Source organism: Pipistrellus kuhlii, unplaced genomic scaffold (genome assembly GCF_014108245.1).
Source record: "Pipistrellus kuhlii isolate mPipKuh1 unplaced genomic scaffold, mPipKuh1.p scaffold_m20_p_9, whole genome shotgun sequence".
Classification (NCBI taxonomy): domain Eukaryota; kingdom Metazoa; phylum Chordata; class Mammalia; order Chiroptera; family Vespertilionidae; genus Pipistrellus; species Pipistrellus kuhlii.
In genome coordinates, this window is record NW_023425595.1 from 35,870,038 (window position 1) to 35,888,655 (window position 18,618).

An 18,618-nucleotide genomic window follows, 5' to 3' on the forward strand; every position below is an offset into this window, starting at 1 on the left:
AGCCAGCCTCACGCCACGTGGCCATCAGGGCCAGGCGGGTGGGCGTCGTGTTTGAAGGGGTGTGAGGAGAGAGGAAGGTGGCGTCATTGGCAGCCGCTCTGCACCGGGTTATGCCCTTTGGCCTTACCACAGCCTGGGAGGGAGATGTTGCCCACCCCTTTTAAAGCCGGGCTGGGTGGGAGGGCGGAGGAGGGAGAAGTAGCCCTGGTGCTTCCCTGTGTTCTGGCAGCTTGTGGTCCCCTGAGGGCAGGGCCAGGCCAACAGCAGGATGTTCTGCACAGGTGGCCGTGCTGTGCACTGAGTGAGGAGCCCACAGAGAGTGCTGCAGGGACCTGGCCCACCGGGCCCACCACACCCCCCCGCCCCTTCTGCTCCCGAGCCTGGCTCCACTCCCTCTGTTCCAGAAAGGTCCAGCTTAGAATTCCACTCTAAAGGTGCGGGCTGCAGCTGAAACTGGTCTGGCTCAGTGGACAGAGCGTCGGTCTGCGGACTGAAAGGTCCCAGGTTCGATTCCGGTCAAGGGCATGTACATTGGTTGCAGGCACATCCCCAGTAAGGGGTGTGCAGGAGGCAGCTGGTTGGTGTTTCTCTTGCATCGATGTTTCTAGCTCTCTATCTCTCTCTCTTCCTCTCTGTAAAAAAATCAATAAAATGTATTTTAAAAAATAAAAATTAAATAAAATAAAAGTGTGGGCTGCAGGGTTGGGGGGGCGAAGGTGGGAGCCAGCTTCTGAGGCGTCCCTCCAGTGTGCTATGAATTGTCTTTCATTTTCATAAACAGCTGATTTGTGCCCATTTTACAGATCAAGACAAAGAAATCAAGGCTCAGAGACCCTTTCTCCCTCTCTCCTCACTTCTCTCCTCCCTTCATCAAATGTCCCAGACACCTCCCCTGAGCCAGGCCCAGGGCTGGTCTGAAGACCCGCCCCCAGATCACAGGGAGGCAGGATTCTGACCCCAGAGCCAGGTGGCTCCACAGCCAGAGGGACGGAGCAGACAGAACCCGAGGGCCTTCTGGAGGCAGAGCTCCCTGGTCTTTGTTGCCCACAGACATACACGGGCTCCATCCTGGTGGCAGTGAACCCCTACCAGCTGCTCTCCATCTACTCGCCGGAGCACATCCGCCAGTACACCAACAAGAAGATCGGGGAGATGCCCCCGCACATCTTCGCCATTGCCGACAACTGCTACTTCAACATGAAGCGGAACAGCCGCGACCAGTGCTGCATCATCAGGTGGGCAGCCCGCCCCCGTGTGGCGGTCCAGGCTTAACCCCGAGAGCACTCACTATGGGCTCCTGCTGATGTCTCCTCCTCCTACAGAGAATCACCTCCCCTTTCCCAGGCCTTAGATCTCTATTAATGCGACCAAAGCTCCTGTTAGCTTTTTGAGGCCAACCTTACCTGCTGCTGGCTCCTAGTACGTTATGGTCCGTTGAGAGCTCAGGATCCTGTTCTTACTTGGGCAGAGGGTAAAAGGACAGAGCATGACCCAGTGTCTCATACGTGCCATGCCATGTGGCAAGTGGGGGGGAGGGGTGTGCATGCCTGCCTGAAGGGGAAGGAAAGCAGCCTCTGGTTGTGGCAGAGCAGTGAGCTCCTCCAGCCTGCCCAGTCGTGGGAGGTCTGTGTTGTCAGCCCGTCACACAGGCGGGGGAGGGCTCGTGGGGGAAGCAGCTTGGGCTGGAGCGCTGTGGGGAGGGGGACAGCACAGGCCGTGACAGGCCCTGCCTCTCTCCGGGGGGCCCCTGCAGTGGGGAGTCCGGGGCAGGGAAGACGGAGAGCACGAAGCTGATCCTGCAGTTCCTGGCGGCCATCAGCGGGCAGCACTCGTGGATCGAGCAGCAGGTGCTGGAGGCCACCCCCATCCTGGAAGGTAGGGCCAGGGGCCTCCGGGGAGGGCCGGGCGGCCAGGCGGGGGCTGACCGTGCCCGTGACCCTCTGCCCACCCTGAAGCCTTCGGGAACGCCAAGACCATCCGCAACGACAACTCCAGCCGCTTCGGGAAGTACATCGACATCCACTTCAACAAGCGGGGCGCCATCGAGGGCGCCAAGATCGAGCAGTACCTGCTGGAGAAGTCGCGCGTCTGCCGCCAGGTGGGCCCGGGCCCGGGGCCGGGGCGGTCCCGCCCGGAACCCCGGCCGCAGTGCCGCGTGGGGGCTACGCGTCCCAATAGCCTCCGCCGTCCCCAGGCTGCGGCCTGCTCGCAGGCCCGGCACCCGCCATGGAGCCCCCAGGGAGCTGTTCCCCTGGAAGCCACCTGTTCAGACAGCAAGCTTCCTAATGGCTCCTGGCGGCCTGCTCCCGCGCTCCTGCTCCAACTCCTGTCCCCGTTTGCAGGCGCCGGACGAGAGGAACTACCACGTGTTCTACTGCATGCTGGAGGGCATGAGCGAGGACCAGAAGAGGAAGCTGGGCCTGGGCCAGGCCACCGACTACAACTACTTGGCTATGGTGAGGCCCGGTGGGGATCGGGGAGGGGGTGCCATCCCAGGGAGGTCGGGGGCAGCCACCAGCTCCAGGCCGGGCGGGCGGGAATTTCCACGGGGGCCTTCTCCCATCCTCTCGCTGCCCCAGCCCCAGCCCACGCCGGGCTTGTGTGTGCCCTAGGCCTGCTCCCCACTTGGGTGCACACCTGCCTGCAAGCACATCTAGACTAATTCTCCCCACAGACGCACCTTATGCATGTAGACATGCCAGACCCAGGGACACACACGCACGCACACACACACACACACACACACACACACAGGCACACACCATGGGGCAGGCCCTGCCAATGCTCCTTCCACCCCAGGATGCATCCGGTTGGGGGTTCAAGTCCCTGAGGGTGGGTGTCCATGGGTGGAGGGGAGCATGGCAGGGCCTTGGCGCTGTGCCTGCCAGGCAGGGGGCTGGGCCAGGTCTAGTGTTAGTGACCCAGCCTCTCTCACTCATGGGAAAGGGGTGCCCAGGGCTCCAGGCGAAGATGTGTCTTCCTGGGAGTCACAGTGCCCGTGAGGTGCGGTCGGTGCCCCGAGCCAGGCTGCATGGCTGGGCAGCGAGGGCCCCCTGTGCCCCTTCACTCACTGCCCCTCCTGCCCACCAGGGCAACTGCACAACCTGCGAGGGCCGCGAGGACAGCCAGGAGTATGCCAACATCCGCTCGGCCATGAAGGTGCTCATGTTCACTGACACGGAGAACTGGGAGATCTCCAAGCTCCTGGCCTCCATCCTGCACCTCGGCAACCTGCAGTACGAGGGTGAGGGGCCTCAGCGGACCCCCACCTCCCAACCCCGAGCTGGGTCCTAGGGCTGCAGGACACCTCACCGTCCAGGGGGGGCTGGGGGCTCCGATTCCATCTCAGCATGTGCCTTCTGCGGGAGAATCCGCCTGTGGGTGATTTGAACTGGTCCCCTAGCCTCAGGGGTGGTGATCTGTGCTGGAATTCCCCTAGAGAGATGTGCAATGGGGGGTGGGGAGATGACTATTGGTGATATCTATATCTATATCTATGTCTATGTCTATGTCTATGTCTATATCTAAGTTATATCTATATATCTATATCTATGTCTTTGTCTATGTCTATGTCTATATCTAAATTATATCTATATCTATATCTATATTTATATCTATATCTATCTATATATATTGATTTCAGAGAGGGAGAGAGAGAGAGAGTCATTGATCAGCTGCCTCCTGCGTACCCCCTACTGGGGATTGAGCCTAGAATCCAGGCACGTGCCCTTGACCAGAATCTAACCTGGGACCCTTAGTCTGCTGGCCGACACTCTATCCACTGAGCCAAACTGGCTAGGGCCCTGGTGGCCCTTTAAAAACCACTTCCAAATTTGGTTTCTTCTTTAAGGCCAGGTGTCTTAGAGAGGGAGTCAGTGTTTGAATTAATTCATACTGAGGTATGAGTGATTAAACGGCCATCTTCAGAAAAGGGGAAAGCTAGGAAAGAGAATATGTTCACTCATCTAACACTCCCTGGCCACCTACTGTGTGCCAGGCTGGGAGGTGGCCCTCTAAGGCAGGCGCCGAGTGCCACTTTGCCCTGGCCCTTGGTGCCCAACACGGTCCCTCGACTGAGTAAGAGCCTGAGCTCTTGGGAAGTGTGTGGTGAATGAATGAAGAATCCCAGCTCTGAGAAGCTCACAGTCTAGTGAGTCTTAAAAGACCAAGAGAAATGCATAAATACATTGAAAAACAAATCCATGTTCCTCTCTCTCAAAACGATCCCTTAAGAAAAGTCTCAGAGATGAGGGAAGAGCGCACCGGCAGAGTCTCTGAGGCCTGGGGAAGCATTGGGGGAAGGACAGAGAGCACCAGGCACCGAGCCAAGCACGGTCACAGAACCTGTCTCAGAGGAGCCACCGATGGTCCCGGGAGTCTAGAGTGAAGGCTGGGGGGCGGGGGAGGCATGACTGCCCCTGTCGGATACCCGGGTGCCAGGCGGAGAGCCAGGTGTTGGATACACACGGTTTCTAAGCTCCTGGTGCCCATCGTTCATGATGAGAACTTTCATCCAACGTACACAGACCAGACAGCGAAGCTTTAAATCGGAGTATGGTGTCCTCCGTGGACAGGGCGGCCCCCTGAGCTCAGGCGTGGCATCGGTCCCCTCAGACTGCCCCCTCCGCCCCGTGCCGCCCTCCCTGCCTGACGCTGTGCCCTCTTGCTGCTGACAGCCAGGACATTTGAAAACCTGGATGCGTGCGAGGTGCTCTTCTCCCCGTCCCTGGCCACCGCTGCATCCCTGCTCGAGGTCAGTGCCCGGTCTCCCGTCCCCTCGGCTGTTTCTGCTTCTCTCAGAGCGGAGACAGTTCTGACTCCAGGCCCAGGGGCTCAGCATGTGGGGCCCGAGGAGCTGGGACCTCTGCTTGGGCAAGTTCCAGGAATTCGGCACGGAGAAGCCACGCTGCCCAGGCTCTGTGCCGGGCGCCGGCCCCTAGGCGGAGCAGAGCCCAGAGCCTGGCTTAGCCCAGTGGGTCCTGGGAGCAGCAGGGACTTGGGGGACCAGGGGGTGGGGGCCCCGAGGGAATCAGCCTGTCAGTCTTTTAGCAAACGCTGGGCTCAGCCCTGGGCGGGAAGACGGCGATGAATAAAGCCAGAGCGAGAGCCAGTGCTGGGAAGGGCAGGTTAACATGCTGGGGGGTGGGGGGGGGGGAGCAGGCAGGGGCCGGCAGAGAGCAGGTCCCTCCCTCCCGCAGCGCTGGGGGGTGGGCGGTTGGGGAGGATTGGCTGCAGGGTCCGGGAAGGGCATTCTCTGTGGCGGGAACAGTCTGAGGGAGGCCTGGCTGTGAGGAGGGAGGGGTTCTGGGTGCGGTGGGAGTTCCAGGGAGGGTCTGGCCGGCAGGTGGCTGGGTGAGCTCCTGGTGTCACCCTCCCAGGTGAACCCCCCGGACCTGATGAACTGCCTGACCAGCCGCACCCTCATCACCCGCGGCGAGACGGTGTCCACCCCGCTCAGCCGGGAGCAGGCGCTGGACGTCCGCGACGCCTTCGTCAAGGTGGCTTGTGGGGGGGGCCCCTGCTCTCCCCTCCCTCCCCCGGCGGACGGGCGGGAGCCGAGGGGTCCACGGAGCTGGTGTGCCTCTGGGCCGTGACCCGACCTGCCCTTGGACCCAGGCTCCAGCCCCTGGCTGCCTTGGGCTGTATCCCACAAGGGCCTGGGGGTTGGGCCCCCAGAGGCCCTGCCCGCGCTGGTCCCCTCAGGCCCTCTGACCTGACCTGCTGTGCTCTCCAGCCCCGGGGGCACCCTTTGGCACTCTCTCTGCTGTGCTACTCTCCCAGCCAGGGGCGCCCTGCCCTCTCTGGTCTCTCCAGAGAAGACAACCAAGGAAGGCTGGGCTGGGTGGCCAGGGTGCCGAGTCCTGCCTGCTTCCACCCTCACCCCTGCTGTCCCTGCTCCAGGCCCTGTGCTGGGCTCGGGGCCCCTCCTGGCATCCAGAGCTGATGGGGAGACAGAGATGGGCGGAGACATGGGGGTCAAAGGAGGGGTCCCCGCACCCTGAGGTCGGGGAGGGCTTCCTGGGGAGCTTTGAAACACCAGTAGGAATTGTCCAAGCAGAGAAGGGTGCTCGGGGCAGGGGGACGGCGTGAGTGAAGGCGTGGGGGGTCAGAGCGTGCTGCCCCGCGGGAGGGGCCGGAGGGAGGCCTGTCCCCCGGGAGGCGGTGGCGGGGCCGGAGCTGACGCCGCCGCCCTGCCTGCCTCTCAGGGGATCTACGGGCGGCTCTTCGTGTGGATCGTGGACAAGATCAACGCCGCCATCTACAAGCCCCCCTCCCAGGACGTGCAGAACTCCCGCCGGTCCATCGGCCTCCTGGACATCTTCGGGTTCGAGAACTTCGCCGTCAACAGGTAGCAAGCAGTGGGGCTCTGCGGGCTTTCCTCCCACCACACAGACAGGACGGTCACGTCTCTCCCTTCAGGCTGCATTGGTCGGCCGCGCACACACACACACCCAGGCTGCTGGGAAATGTGACTCCAGTCGTCCCTGTGGGCCCTCTCCCCTTCCTCCCCGCCCCCTCCAGTCCCCCGGGGCCAGCTGAGGCCAGCGAGGAGGGGGTGGTGGTGGGGAGGGGGGAGGCTCTTATATCGTCCAGGACACTCCAGGCCCTGCTGCCCACCGGCCTGTGCCCAGCTGCAAGGTGCCCAGAGGCAAGTGAGGCTGGTCCTGAGCCCAGGCTGAGATGGGGGGTCTTGGCCACACTCGGAGGCCCGCACTCTTGGGGGGCCGTGCGGGCAGGCGGCTGGAGCAGGCCCAGGTGGCAGGCAGCCGGCCGGCCCTGCCCCGCTTCCTGGCTGCGTGACCCCTGGCAAGTCCCTTCCGCTCCTGTGGAGTCTGGAGGACTCGAAGCCCTCCCCGCGCCCGCCGAAACGCCCAGGTGGAATTCACGGGGTGTCGCCGGGCGGGCGCTGAGCTGGTGGCTCAGAGATGTCAGCTGTCGGGGCTCTGCTTCCAAATCTCCCAGCCCCTCCCCAGCCCGCTGACATTGGGCCTCTCCTCCTGGGCCCCCTCCCCGCCTCGGCTCTTCCCCTCCAGCGAGTGCTCTGCCTGGGGCTGGAGCCCAGCTGTCCGCCCTCCCCGGGGCCTGGCCATGCAGGGGAGGGTCCGAGCCCCGGGCCTGGCTTTACCTCTCCCTCCCTCTGACTCACTGAGTGGCCGGGGAGGGGGGTGCTTTGCTCTCGCCGGTCCTTGGTGTCCTGTCCTGCACATGGGGTGTGTGTGTGTGTGTGTGTGTGTGTGTGACAGTGCCGGCCCCCCACAGACGCGGAGGCAGACCTTGGCCCCCAGGTGGTGGCACAGGCCCTGAACGGCACCCCCTGTCCCCGTGTCCCCGTGCACGCCCTGCCCAGCTTCGAGCAGCTCTGCATCAACTTCGCCAACGAGCACCTGCAGCAGTTCTTCGTGAGGCACGTGTTCAAGCTGGAGCAGGAGGAGTACGACCTGGAGAGCATCGACTGGCTGCACATCGAGTTCACCGACAACCAGGACGCCTTGGACATGATCGCCAACAAGCCCATGAACATCATCTCCCTCATCGACGAGGAGAGCAAGTTCCCCAAGGTGGGCCGGCGGGGCGGGGGACGGGGAGGGGGGGGGGGTCCTATCCTCCACACCCAGGCTCCGCTTTGCTCGCCTGCAAAGTGGGGCTAATGTCACCCGCTCTCAGGGTGGCTCGGGGCCAGTTCCCGTGCATTCACCTGGCCTTTGGAAATCAGCACAACCCACTGGGTGCTGCACCAAACGCCGAAGACCTGAGCGTGCAGACTCGGTGCTCCAGACACGGACGAGGGCCCGGAGCGGGGCGGGACTGTGCCCAGGGTCTTCCTCCCGGGAGTAATTTTCTAAACTGGAATGTGCTATCGTGGTTGTGTTGATCCACTTCACCCACTTAACCGATGGGGAAGTGGGGGCTCAGAGCGCTATAAATAAGGGGAGGAAAGCTCTTGAGAAAGACAGAAGAGGGGGTGCAGTGACCTGGGGCAGGACAGGCAGTGGGGCCTGGTGGAGAGTGGGGGGAGTGGATGGGAGGGGGAGTGGGGGGGGGGAGGCCCGACCGCTGCCCTCGGTCCCCACAGGGCACGGACACCACCATGCTGCATAAGTTGAACTCACAGCACAAGCTCAACGCCAACTACATTCCTCCCAAGAACAACCATGACACCCAGTTCGGCATCAACCACTTTGCGGGTGTCGTCTACTATGAGACTCAAGGTACCGCGGGTCGGCCGGGGCTGTCTCCTGGTCTGTGCCCCTCCCTCCCTCTCTCTCTCCCTCCCTCCCTCACCCTTCTCCAGCCCAGGACGGAGAGACACGCCAGGGCCTGGAATGCAGAGTGGAAACGGTGGGGTCAGTGGTTTTGTTTGTCTGCTTGTTTTAGAGATTTCAAAGTACTGCAGTAAAATATCTATAATAATAAAAGTGTAATATGCTAATTAGACCAGACAGCCAAATGACCTTCTGGTCGTCATTCCAGACAAAGCCTCAGCAGTGGGGGCCAAAGCAGAGGTGGTTAGGGGTGATCAGGCAGGCAGGCAGAGGTGGGTAGGGTGATCAGGCAGGCTGGCAGGCAGAATGGTTAGGGGCGCTCAGGCAGGCTGGCAGGTGAGTGGTTAGGAGCCAGTGGTCTTGGATTGTGAGAGGGATGTCTGACTGTCGGTTTAGGCCTGATCCCACAGACATCCTCCAATGGGGCCTGGATTGTGAGAGGGTGCAGGCTGGGCTGAGGGACCCTCCCCCCTCCATGCATGAGTTTCGTGCACAGGGCCTCTAGTATAATATAAAGTTTACTATGTTAACAACTTTTAGTCTATGATTCAGTGGCATTAAGTTGTTCACAACATAGTGCAGCCATCGTCGCTATCCGTTTCCAGGACCTATTTATCACCCCAAATAGGAGCTCTGTACCCCCTGACACTAACTCCCCCTCCCCCTCCCTCCAGCCTCTGGTAGCCTCGATCCTACTGTCTGTCTTACGCGTTTGGCTGTTTGAAGTCCTTCATGGAAGTGGAATCCTACAATACTTATCCTTTTGTGTCTGGCTTACTTCACTTGCATAAGGTTGGCCAGGCCCATGGCTGTTAGAGATGTGTCCTTTCTGGCTATCATTTCATCTGTGGATGGACATTTGCGTCGTCTCCATGCGGTGGCTATTGCAAATAATGCTGCTGCGAACGTGGTGGACAAGTATTTGAGTCCCTGCTTTCAGTTCTTTGGGGCTCAGTGCTGTCTGTACATACGGGAAACGGGAGGCTTATAAGGGGGGTTCACTGTCCTTACAAGACATAGCCCATCGGATGCAAAGCCAGGCCTCGAACCAGCCCACTCGCCCACCAAGACTCTTTCAGCCAAAGACCACTTGTGAGTTGTTGTTTTTTTAAATATATTTTATTCAGTTTTTACAGAGAGGAAGGGAGAGGGATAGAGAGCTAGAAACATGGATGAGAGAGACACATCGATCAGCTGCCTCTTGCACACCCCCGACTGGGAATGTGCCCGCAACCAAGGTACATGCCCTTGACCGGAATCGAACCTGGGACCTTTCAGTCCGCAGACCGACGCCCTATCCACTGAGCCACACCGGTTTCGGCACGTGTGAGCTTTGAAGGGGATGCTCTTCTTCCCTCCTGGGACATGCAGTCGGGTTCGTTTTCAAGCTAGACGTCAAGAAGAGGTTCAGAACGCAGTCAGGTGTACCCCACTTGGAATTCTTACAGGGTCTGCCAGAAGCCTGCAGAGGGCCCTGGCCCACCCCGTTGTAAAGGGCCGGCCTTGAACGGGTCTCAGCTGTGGGATGTGTGTACATGGAGCTCCGGCCATTCAGCCCTAAAGGGCGCCCCCACCCCCACCGTCCGAGCCATTGAAATTCAAAACAAATAAGCATAGCCATCGGGTTAGCCGTCCTTGGGGAGCTGGCCCAGAGGCAGTGGAGTGTGCCATGAGCCATGCTGCGGGGGTGGAATCCCCAGGCTGCTCAGCCCTCCTCAGAATATGAAATGTTAGAGCAGTGTTTTTCAACCTTTTTTGGGCAAAGGCACACTTGTTTCATGAAAAAAATCACGAGGCACACCACCATTAGAAAATGTTAAAAAATTTAACTCTGTGCCTATATTGACTATATATAAAGTAATTCTCTTGAATAGGAATCAAATAAACACAAAGAAAGTATTTTATAATTACTTTATTATGAAATATTAAGTAAACAAAATAGTGAAAAATTATAAAATCCTTGTCTTGTCTGCACCTACGGCACACCAGGCAACATCTCGCGGCACACTAGTGTGCCGCGGAACAGCGGTTGAAAAACGTTGTGTTAGAGGGAAGGAAGCCAGCACCACTTGGGTCTGTTGTTGGGAGTGACAGAGGGCTGTGTTTTTCAGTTCAGGGCCACCAGCATTCGCTGAGCTTCTGTTAGGCGCCAGGCCCCCTGCTATTGCTGAGGATGCCGACGTGAAGACCAGGGGAACGTTACAGGAAGTTACAGGATTATAGAAGGCTGCATCTGGGGGGATCACGAGGGCCATCTCCTTCTGTGGATGTGCAATTTGAGGTCCAGAGAGTGAAAGTTATCCATTTATCAAAAAATGGTAAATTGCCTAAGATCACTAACCCGGTTTGAACCGCTTTAAGCAATTCTGCCAGCATTTTCTGGCTCTCGAAGTCCTGTTTAATCTGGCGTTTCTTTTATGGCACGGATGGTGCCAGGTGGTCTAAGAGAAGCCAGAGCCTTTGAGTACTGTCTTTCCCAGTCTGACAGACGAGGAAGCTGAGGCCCAGAGGGAATGCTCCCAGGGTCACAGTGCTTTAGTTAGAGTCCTACAATCCATGCCCCGCCCCCAGCCCACCCTTCCACTGCCCAGTGCTCCTGCTCAGATGCCCGGAGGGCAGCCCAGCACTGGTCTCCGTGCCATCCCCAGCCCGCGCAGCCGGAGTCCTGCGGGGAGAGGGTGCTGCCTCTCTGCAGTGTCCCTCCTCCTCAGCCTGGGCTCCTGCCTCCTGCCCCCCAGCACCCCACTCCCATTAGCCAGGTCCTAACTCCCCAATAACTGGGAACAGCAGGCAGGGGGGTCTGTGTGGTGCAGGGAAGCCTCCTTGGCCTGCACGGTGGTCTGAGTTTGAGTCTTAACTCTGCCCATGACTTGCGGTGTGGTGTTCGGCACCTTGCTTAGCTTCTCTGAACATCACTTCCCTCTCTGGTGGGATGAGAAGGAATTCCTGCCTGTCTCACACCTCCTGGGTGCGGGGTAGCCGTGAGCATCGGAGCTGGGAGGGGGCTTTGACAACCTCAGGCTATGCTGAGTTAATTTCTGTACTATTAGCCGGTACCGGATCCACACAGAGTCTCTCCCAGGTGGACACTTATCCAGTGCTTCGGACGCCTTTGTGTAAAAGCCTAAGGCTGGCCTTTTAGGCCTTGGCGTTCGCTCAGGAAGGGGACAGACCTCTGACAGGCCTGAAGCGGGCGGTGTGGCTGGGGCGATGGCGCTCCGGCTCAGGCTCCGCCCTCGCTCTCTCTGTGACCTTGGGCCAGCAGCTGTCCCCTCCAGGCCTTGGTGTCCCCCCTGTAACGTGGGCGTGGGTGGACTGGGTGAGCTTTGAGGATCCTCTGGCCTTGCCTTTGGGGTGGTAGGCAGCGGGGGACGGTGAGGCGTGACCACTCTTTGCCGCTGCCCAGGCTTCCTGGAGAAGAACCGGGACACCCTGCACGGAGACATCATCCAGCTGGTCCACTCCTCCAGGAACAAGTTCATCAAGCAGATCTTCCAGGCCGACGTCGCCATGGTAACGTCGGGGCAGGGCTTCCAGTGGGGGGGGGGGGGGGGGGGCGGAAAGGGTCCCCAGGCCGGTGTCCAGGCACCCATGTCCAACAGCGTCAGAGCGTCCCAGCTGCAGTGTCCTGTGCTTGTAGAAGGGGTTGGGGGCCCTCCAAGACCCTCCCATCTGGTCTTCCTATACTGACTGGGGGAGGGGGGAGGGGTATGGAGGGTGCAAGGCCCAGAGAAGGGTCACGTGAGAGGTCACAGAGCAGAGCCTGATCAGGACTCGGTTTACCATGGGGGTCCCCCCCACTGGACCTCCCACTGCTCACAGGGCGCAGGTCCGGCCTGAAGGTCATAGGTAGGTGTGGGCATTCAGGGGAATGGCACAAAGGGTCGAAATGGCAAAAATGGCACCTGCCCTGGAGAATTTCCCACCTCCGTCTCCCTTTGTCCCTGGCGTGGGAGGCCAGTGGGCTTCTCCCTGCAGGATCCCAGGCCTTTGGTTTCATGTTTCCTCCTGTCCGGTGGCTTCTTGGGGGGGTGGGGCACAGAGCAGCTCGCAGGGCAGGCAGCACCGCTGCCCCCTCGGTGCCCGTCCAGGTGCCTCAGGTGTCCCCAGCCCCAAGGAGCCCAGACCTCTGCCCCGAGGGTCCTCCTCTCTCCCTGGTGGGTTTTGCCCTCGGCTCTCTGACCCACCCCGTTCTCCTTGCCCCTCGCCCATCTGGCCCCGCACTGTGGTTCCTGCTGTAGTTTCTCTGTGGTTACTCATCGGGCACCCTCCGCCAGCCAGCGGCTTCCGCGAAGGTAACAGCCCCCGAGGCCACGGCTGCCCCTGGGCCCGGGCTGTGTCCGTGGTCCCCGAGGCACCAGGGTTTGGGGAAAGGCCTGGCTTTCCTTTTCCTTTCTTGGTTTTCTGCGTGTGCTTTTTGTGGAGTGGTTTGTGGAGTGGTTTTGGTTTTGGTTTTTGAGTGTGTGTACTACAGACATCTCAGTTTCTCAAGGAAGGAAACTGAGTCCTAGGAAAAGAGGCAAGACTTGCCCAGCTGCCCCGAGAGCCAGGGCAGATCCGAGACCAAACCGAGTCTCCCAAGTCCTGTGTCCCCCTCCCCCTCCAGCCTCTTCGAGGCATCAAGGCAGCTCCCCCCCAGGCCCTGCACTCGGTGGCCAGGTCCTCGGTGGCCTGGAGCGGCAGGAGGGGCAGGTGGTGGTTTCAGCATTTTGCAGATAGAAAGCTCAGAGATGGGGTGTGACCCACCCCAAGTCAGCATCCTGGGGAGCTGGCCGTAGATTAAGGTGACCAGATCGTCCCGCTTTCTAACAATGTTTCCCATGTCCCGCGGCGTTTTAAAAAAAAGTCCCGATTTTTCCCCTTCTCCCTTTGCTCTTCTGACCCTCAGTCTCCTCTTGGTCTAATCCTGATGTCTTCCCACGCTCGGTCTAAATGCTGAGTCGCTCTTCCTTCCCGGAGGTATGGCGCCCCCTGCTGCCCAGGGCCTCTCAGAGTTCTGAAACTGATGGGTGAAAGCCACCGCTGCAGAGCGGGCAGGGGGCCTGTCCTCTGGCCCTGGAGCAGCCTGAGCCCACCCCCATTGTGGCTCAGTCAGGTAACAGGGCGAATGCAGGGCCACCAGGAGGGAGCCCAGACTCCTGAGGCGCCAGCTCCCAGCACTCCCACCCAGAATCCACCGGTCACAGGTCACATGATGGACAGGCGGGCCTGAGGCTCTCCTGGATTCTTTCCTCTCGTCCTTCCCATTCTTTCCTCTCAGCCCACCCTGGCCAGTCCACCCACTCCTTCTGGTCCTGGCCTGCCACTGAACCCCGTCTTTTCCTCCCACCCCTCCTCCTCTCACCCCACATCACAATTGCCCCCCTGGGGCCCCGGGAGGCCTAGCTGCTTGCTTGCGCTCACACAGCTTGGGACACACGAGGGGTTTGATCCAGGTCTGGTTCAGCGGCTGGTCCAGGGTCACAGCCCAGTGAGGGCGAGTGGGGCCGTCCAGGTCCCCGCTCTTCTCCCTGCACGATGCGGACCCCGTGAGCGGCGCCCCCGGAGAAGGAAAGTGCTCTGTACCCGCTGGGAACGCCGCGGCTCTGTCACCACACCCGGGAGCCGGCTGGGTGGAGTGGGAAGTGGGTTTGTCCCACTCGGTGTGCTGGCGGCAGGGCTCTCTCGGGACGGAGGCCCCAGACGCCTTGTCCAGCGATCTGAACGCATGTCCTGTGAGGCCGCGCCCCTGGACGCCCAGCCTGCTTCTGTGTCTCCTCCCCAGGATGGCCCGGCCCGGGGCCCCCCCGCCAGCCATTGCTGCGGGGAGGTCCGCTGAGCACCCACATTCATGTCTAACCCCAGTCACATGCCCCGGGGCCCTGAGTCCACAGGATGCTCTGTTCACGCTGTGCTGGCGGGTCTCCTGCCTGCAACCTCCCAGCAGGAGAGGTTGTGTTCTGCGTACACTGTGTATGCGTGTCTGAGTCTGTGATGTGTGTTCTGTGAGCTGTGTGTTGTGTGCTGTGTGTGTGTTCTGTGAGCTGTGTGTTGTGAATGCTGTGTGTGTTCTGTGAGTTGTGTGCATGTGCTGTGTGTTCTGTGAGCTGTGTGTTGTGAATGCTGTGTGTGTTTTGTGAGCTGTGTGTTGTGAATGCTGTGTGTGTTTTGTGAGCTGTGTGTTGTGTGTGTTCTGTGAGCTGTGTTGTATATGCTGTGTGTCTGTGCACACTGTGTATGAGTGTCTGTGTCTGTGCTGTGTTCTGTGAGCTGTGTGTTGTGAATGCTGTGTGTGTTCTGTGAGCTGTGTTATGTATGCTGTGTGTCTGTGCACACTGTGTATGAGTGTCTGAGTCTGTGCTGCGTGTGCTTAGGGCAGGGCTCCCACACAGGCCGGGCACAGCCCAACCTGGACAGCTCCCCGGCCCAGTGCTGCTGCTGGGCCAGGATTGGGGGCAGCCAGCCTGACATTCACCCTCACCCCCCTGCCCCGCCCCCCAAACACTCCCAGCTTCCCTTGGCAAACCTTAGGATATGCTCCAAACAAAAGGAAAACGGAAAACACTGCACATTTCAGACCAGCAAGTGTTTGCTGTTTCTCGGCAGGTTCGGTTCAGTCTGGGGCTCACGGTCAGTGGGTTGAACCCTCTGCCTCCCACCCACACCTCACATGTCCGCGCCTGCACCCCGGGTTTGGGGCGCTGAGGAGATCAGCTACATTTATGTCTCGCGTGTAGCATAAAACCTTACAGCGACAATCAAATTCATTCGTGAGAAATCCTCACCCAACAGAAGTTGCCAGCAAAACAATAACATCGAAATGCTTTGGAATAGAATCTGGGTTCTATGGCCAGTGTCTGGGTATCAGTCTGAGACGGTCCGCTTCCTGTCTGTTTGCTGTCCGGCCTCCCCACCATTTCACCATATTCGGAGAGGGGCTCCCCCAGGGCAGGGAGGTGCAGGGGTCCCTGTGGGCTCCCCAGAGAAACTGGCTGGTGGAGCCCAGAGCCGTGGGCCTCGGGCCACGCAGTGGGAGGCCAGCTGGGCGCCTTCTTAGGAGGCTGGCCCGGGCCTGCTCAGCCAGCCAGCTGCTGAGCCGCTAATCCCAAAGGAGGGGAGGGCACAGACAGGACCCCCACCCCCACCCCATCCCCGCTCTGTCCATTCCAGGCTCCCAGGCTGCTGTTCATGCCCACTGTGCCCACTCCCATGGCAGCCTGGCAGCCCGACAGAGAGGGAGGCTCAGCGCAGTTCAGTGACCTGCTCGAGGTCACACATGGGGCCAGGGTCTGAGTGCAGGTCCTCTCACCCGTCTCTGGGAATGACCCTTCCCCTCCCCGATGCTCGGAGGGAGCACGTTTGGCCACTCGTGTATTCCTGGAGAGGAGATTGGAGACAGAGGGGGGCTGTGACCGGCCTAGAATCCTCCAGCACCCCAGGGCTCCTCCCGGCTCAGTCCCAGCAGGCTCCCTGGAGGGGCCACCCCTGGGTCCAAGCTCCAGACCAGACCAGACAGGTCACAGGGAAACCCCAAGTTCCCTGGGCAGCCTGCTTCGCCGGGCTGTCCTCCCACCGGCCCTGAGCCCACTGACCTCCCACAGTCCCTTCCCTTCCCTTTTCGCTTCCCTTCCCTTCTCGCTTCCCTTCCCTTCTCCCTCCCCTCCCCTCCCCTCCCCTCCCCTGCCCTGCCCTCCCCCTTCCCCTGCCCTCCCCTCCCCTCCCCTGCCCTGCCCTCCCCTCCCCTCCCCTCCCTCCCCTTCCCTCCGGGAGCGCTGGCGGACACGGGTCAGCCCCTCCCCTCGCTGTGTCCCTCCGCAGGGCGCGGAGACCAGGAAGCGCTCGCCCACGCTCAGCAGCCAGTTCAAGCGGTCGCTGGAGCTGCTGATGCGCACGCTGGGGGCCTGCCAGCCCTTCTTCGTGCGCTGCATCAAGCCCAACGAGTTCAAGAAGCCCATGGTGAGCGGCCCTGGGGGGCGGGGGCCGCCTGGACCCAGCCGGGTGGGGCGGTGGAGGGGCTGGGCGTGGGGGGACTGGGCGATGGGGGGCTGAGGCCCAGGGAGGCAAAGGCGCTTGTGGCTGCAGAGCCCACACCCTCACGGGCGCCCCTGTCCGCCCAGGGCTCTGGGTGTGTGTTCCCCACATGCTCCTCCGAGCGGCTGGGGTGGGGTGCTGGGGCAGGAGGTGGGGGCACCCCCGGGCCAGGGAAAGTGGCCGGAGGGAGAGGAAACAGGTGGCGGAAGGAAGGCGGCCGGCCGGCCGCACACGTGCTGGCCCTGCCCCCTGCCCGGACGCATTTCCCGGAGCGCTGACCGGTCCCCCTGGGGCTCGGGGCCGGTCTGCAGGGTGCGGGCTCCCCGCCCAAAGCAGGGGGAAGGGGGCCAGGGCCCTGCCGGGCAGCTGGGTGCCATCGCTCCTGCTCTCAGATGCCCAGGGACCTTCTCTGGGCCCCGACCTCAGCATCTGTGGCCCGGACGGTGACGGCGGGACATCCTCACTGCCCTCTGCCCTCCTGCCCCCGCCCCCCTGCCCAGGCCCCCGCACTCAGGGAGAGACAGGGGTGTCCCACGCACACCTAACCGCTCGCTGCTGCTGCCCCCAGCCAGGCCCCCGGGGGCCTGCTCAGCCCCATCAGGAGCCCCAGGCCGGTGCTGCCGTCACAAAAACAACTTGGTGCCCATGAGACAAATATCCTGTTTCCCCGAAAATAAGACAGTGTCTTGTATTAACTTTTTCTCCCAAAGTTGCGCTAGGTCTTATTTTCAAGGGATGTCTTATCTTTCCATGCGCTAGGTCTTATTTTCGGAGGATGTCTTATTTTCGGGGAAACACGGGCATGTCTTTCTTAAGGCACTTACTTCCCTGTCAGCGCCAGAAAGTGGTCTAAATAAGGACCCACCTGCAATGGCCGTGAGAGGAAGGGCCCCCTGGGACGGTGCCAGTACCTCGCACCCTCACAGCCACGGGCCCTGTGAAGCCCCGCCACGTCCTGCCCGCACAGGCTGGCCCTGCCCCTCCCGCGTTCTCCAGGCTCCGAGCGAAGGCTGCCTCCTCCATGCAGCCTCTCCGGGTGTCCCCGGGGGTTAAGCCATCTCTCCTCTACGCCCCCGAGCACCAGCTCGCCCCCGGGGGGGATCCCATTTCTTTCTTTCTTTTTTTTTTTTTCCTTTAAAGAAAGAAATGAGATCCCACCATCTTTTTTATTGATTTTTTTTTTTTTAACAGAGAGGAAGAGAGAGGGATAGAGAGTCAGAAACATCGATGAGAGAGAAACATCGACTAGCTGCCTTCTGCACACCCCCCACTGGGGATGTGCCCGCAACCGAGGCACATACCCTTGACCGGAATCGAACCTGGGACCCTTGAGTCCCCAGGCCGACACTCTATCCACTGAGCCACACCGGTTCCGGCAGGATCCCGTTTCTTGCTGCCTGTGGGTTTGAAGGCAGGCCCGGGCTCAGCCCCCTCTGCTCCTCCTGTGCGTGCGGCCGTGTCTGGGGCTGGGGACCGGAGCAGGGTCGGCCTGCACCGGGAGCCGCCCACCCTGACGCCGCGGCTCCGGCAGCTGTTCGACCGGCACCTGTGCGTGCGCCAGCTGCGGTACTCGGGGATGATGGAGACCATCCGCATCCGCCGCGCCGGCTACCCCATCCGCTACAGCTTCGTGGAGTTCGTGGAGCGCTACCGCGTGCTGCTGCCCGGCGTGAAGCCCGCCTACAAGCAGGTGCAGCGCCGGCCGGGCGGCAGGGGCAGGCCCAGCCGGGCGGGGCAGGGCCCCTCTCCCCCTGAGACAGCGTGCTGGGCGGAGGCCCGCCGGCCCCCTGAGGGGTGGCTGGGGAAAGGGGGGGGGGCGGGGGGGGCATCGTGAAGTGCATGAGGCTTCGATGGCCATGCTTGGTGGACGTGGACCTCACAGGCAGGCGTAATGGATGAGATCAGGGCTACCAAGTGGGCAAGAGGGTAGTGATTTTTTAAATACTTTTTTTTTTTTTTTTTTTACTGACTTTATTTAGTTATTTTAGAGAGAGAAAGGGAGAGGGATCGAGGGATAGAAATATCAGTGATGAGAGAGAATCATTGATCGTCTGCCTCCTGCACGCCCCACCACCCTGGCATGTGCCCTGACCGGGAATCGAACCGGCGACGTCTTGGTTCATGGGTCGAGGCTCAGCCACTGGGCCACTCCAGCCAGGCCAGTGGTTCTCAACCTTCCTAATGCTAAAACTCTTTAATACAGCTCCTCATGTTGTGGTGACCCCCAACCATAACATTACTTCCATTGCTACTTCATAACTGTAATGTTGCTACGGTTAGGAATCGTAATGTAAATAAATATCTAGCGGTTCTCAACCTGTGGGTCAGGACGGGTTGAGAACCG

General features: G+C 60.6%; 1 protein-coding gene across 2 annotated transcripts in view; it reads left to right on the top strand.

Moving 5' to 3' along the window:
- The window catches only part of MYO7A (myosin VIIA), an 82,970-nt gene that overhangs the window by 26,901 nt on the left and 37,451 nt on the right, over positions 1–18,618 (top strand). For both annotated transcript variants that reach the window (XM_045577413.1, XM_036428526.2), the window contains exons 5-17: positions 1,051–1,235; positions 1,754–1,875; positions 1,956–2,098; positions 2,343–2,456; positions 3,091–3,244; positions 4,677–4,753; positions 5,379–5,498; positions 6,207–6,349; positions 7,349–7,559; positions 8,075–8,210; positions 11,671–11,777; positions 16,062–16,199; positions 17,806–17,964. In XM_045577413.1, the coding sequence (XP_045433369.1) occupies positions 1,051–1,235; positions 1,754–1,875; positions 1,956–2,098; positions 2,343–2,456; positions 3,091–3,244; positions 4,677–4,753; positions 5,379–5,498; positions 6,207–6,349; positions 7,349–7,559; positions 8,075–8,210; positions 11,671–11,777; positions 16,062–16,199; positions 17,806–17,964 (1,809 nt within the window). The remainder of the gene's footprint in view (positions 1–1,050; positions 1,236–1,753; positions 1,876–1,955; positions 2,099–2,342; positions 2,457–3,090; positions 3,245–4,676; positions 4,754–5,378; positions 5,499–6,206; positions 6,350–7,348; positions 7,560–8,074; positions 8,211–11,670; positions 11,778–16,061; positions 16,200–17,805; positions 17,965–18,618) is intronic.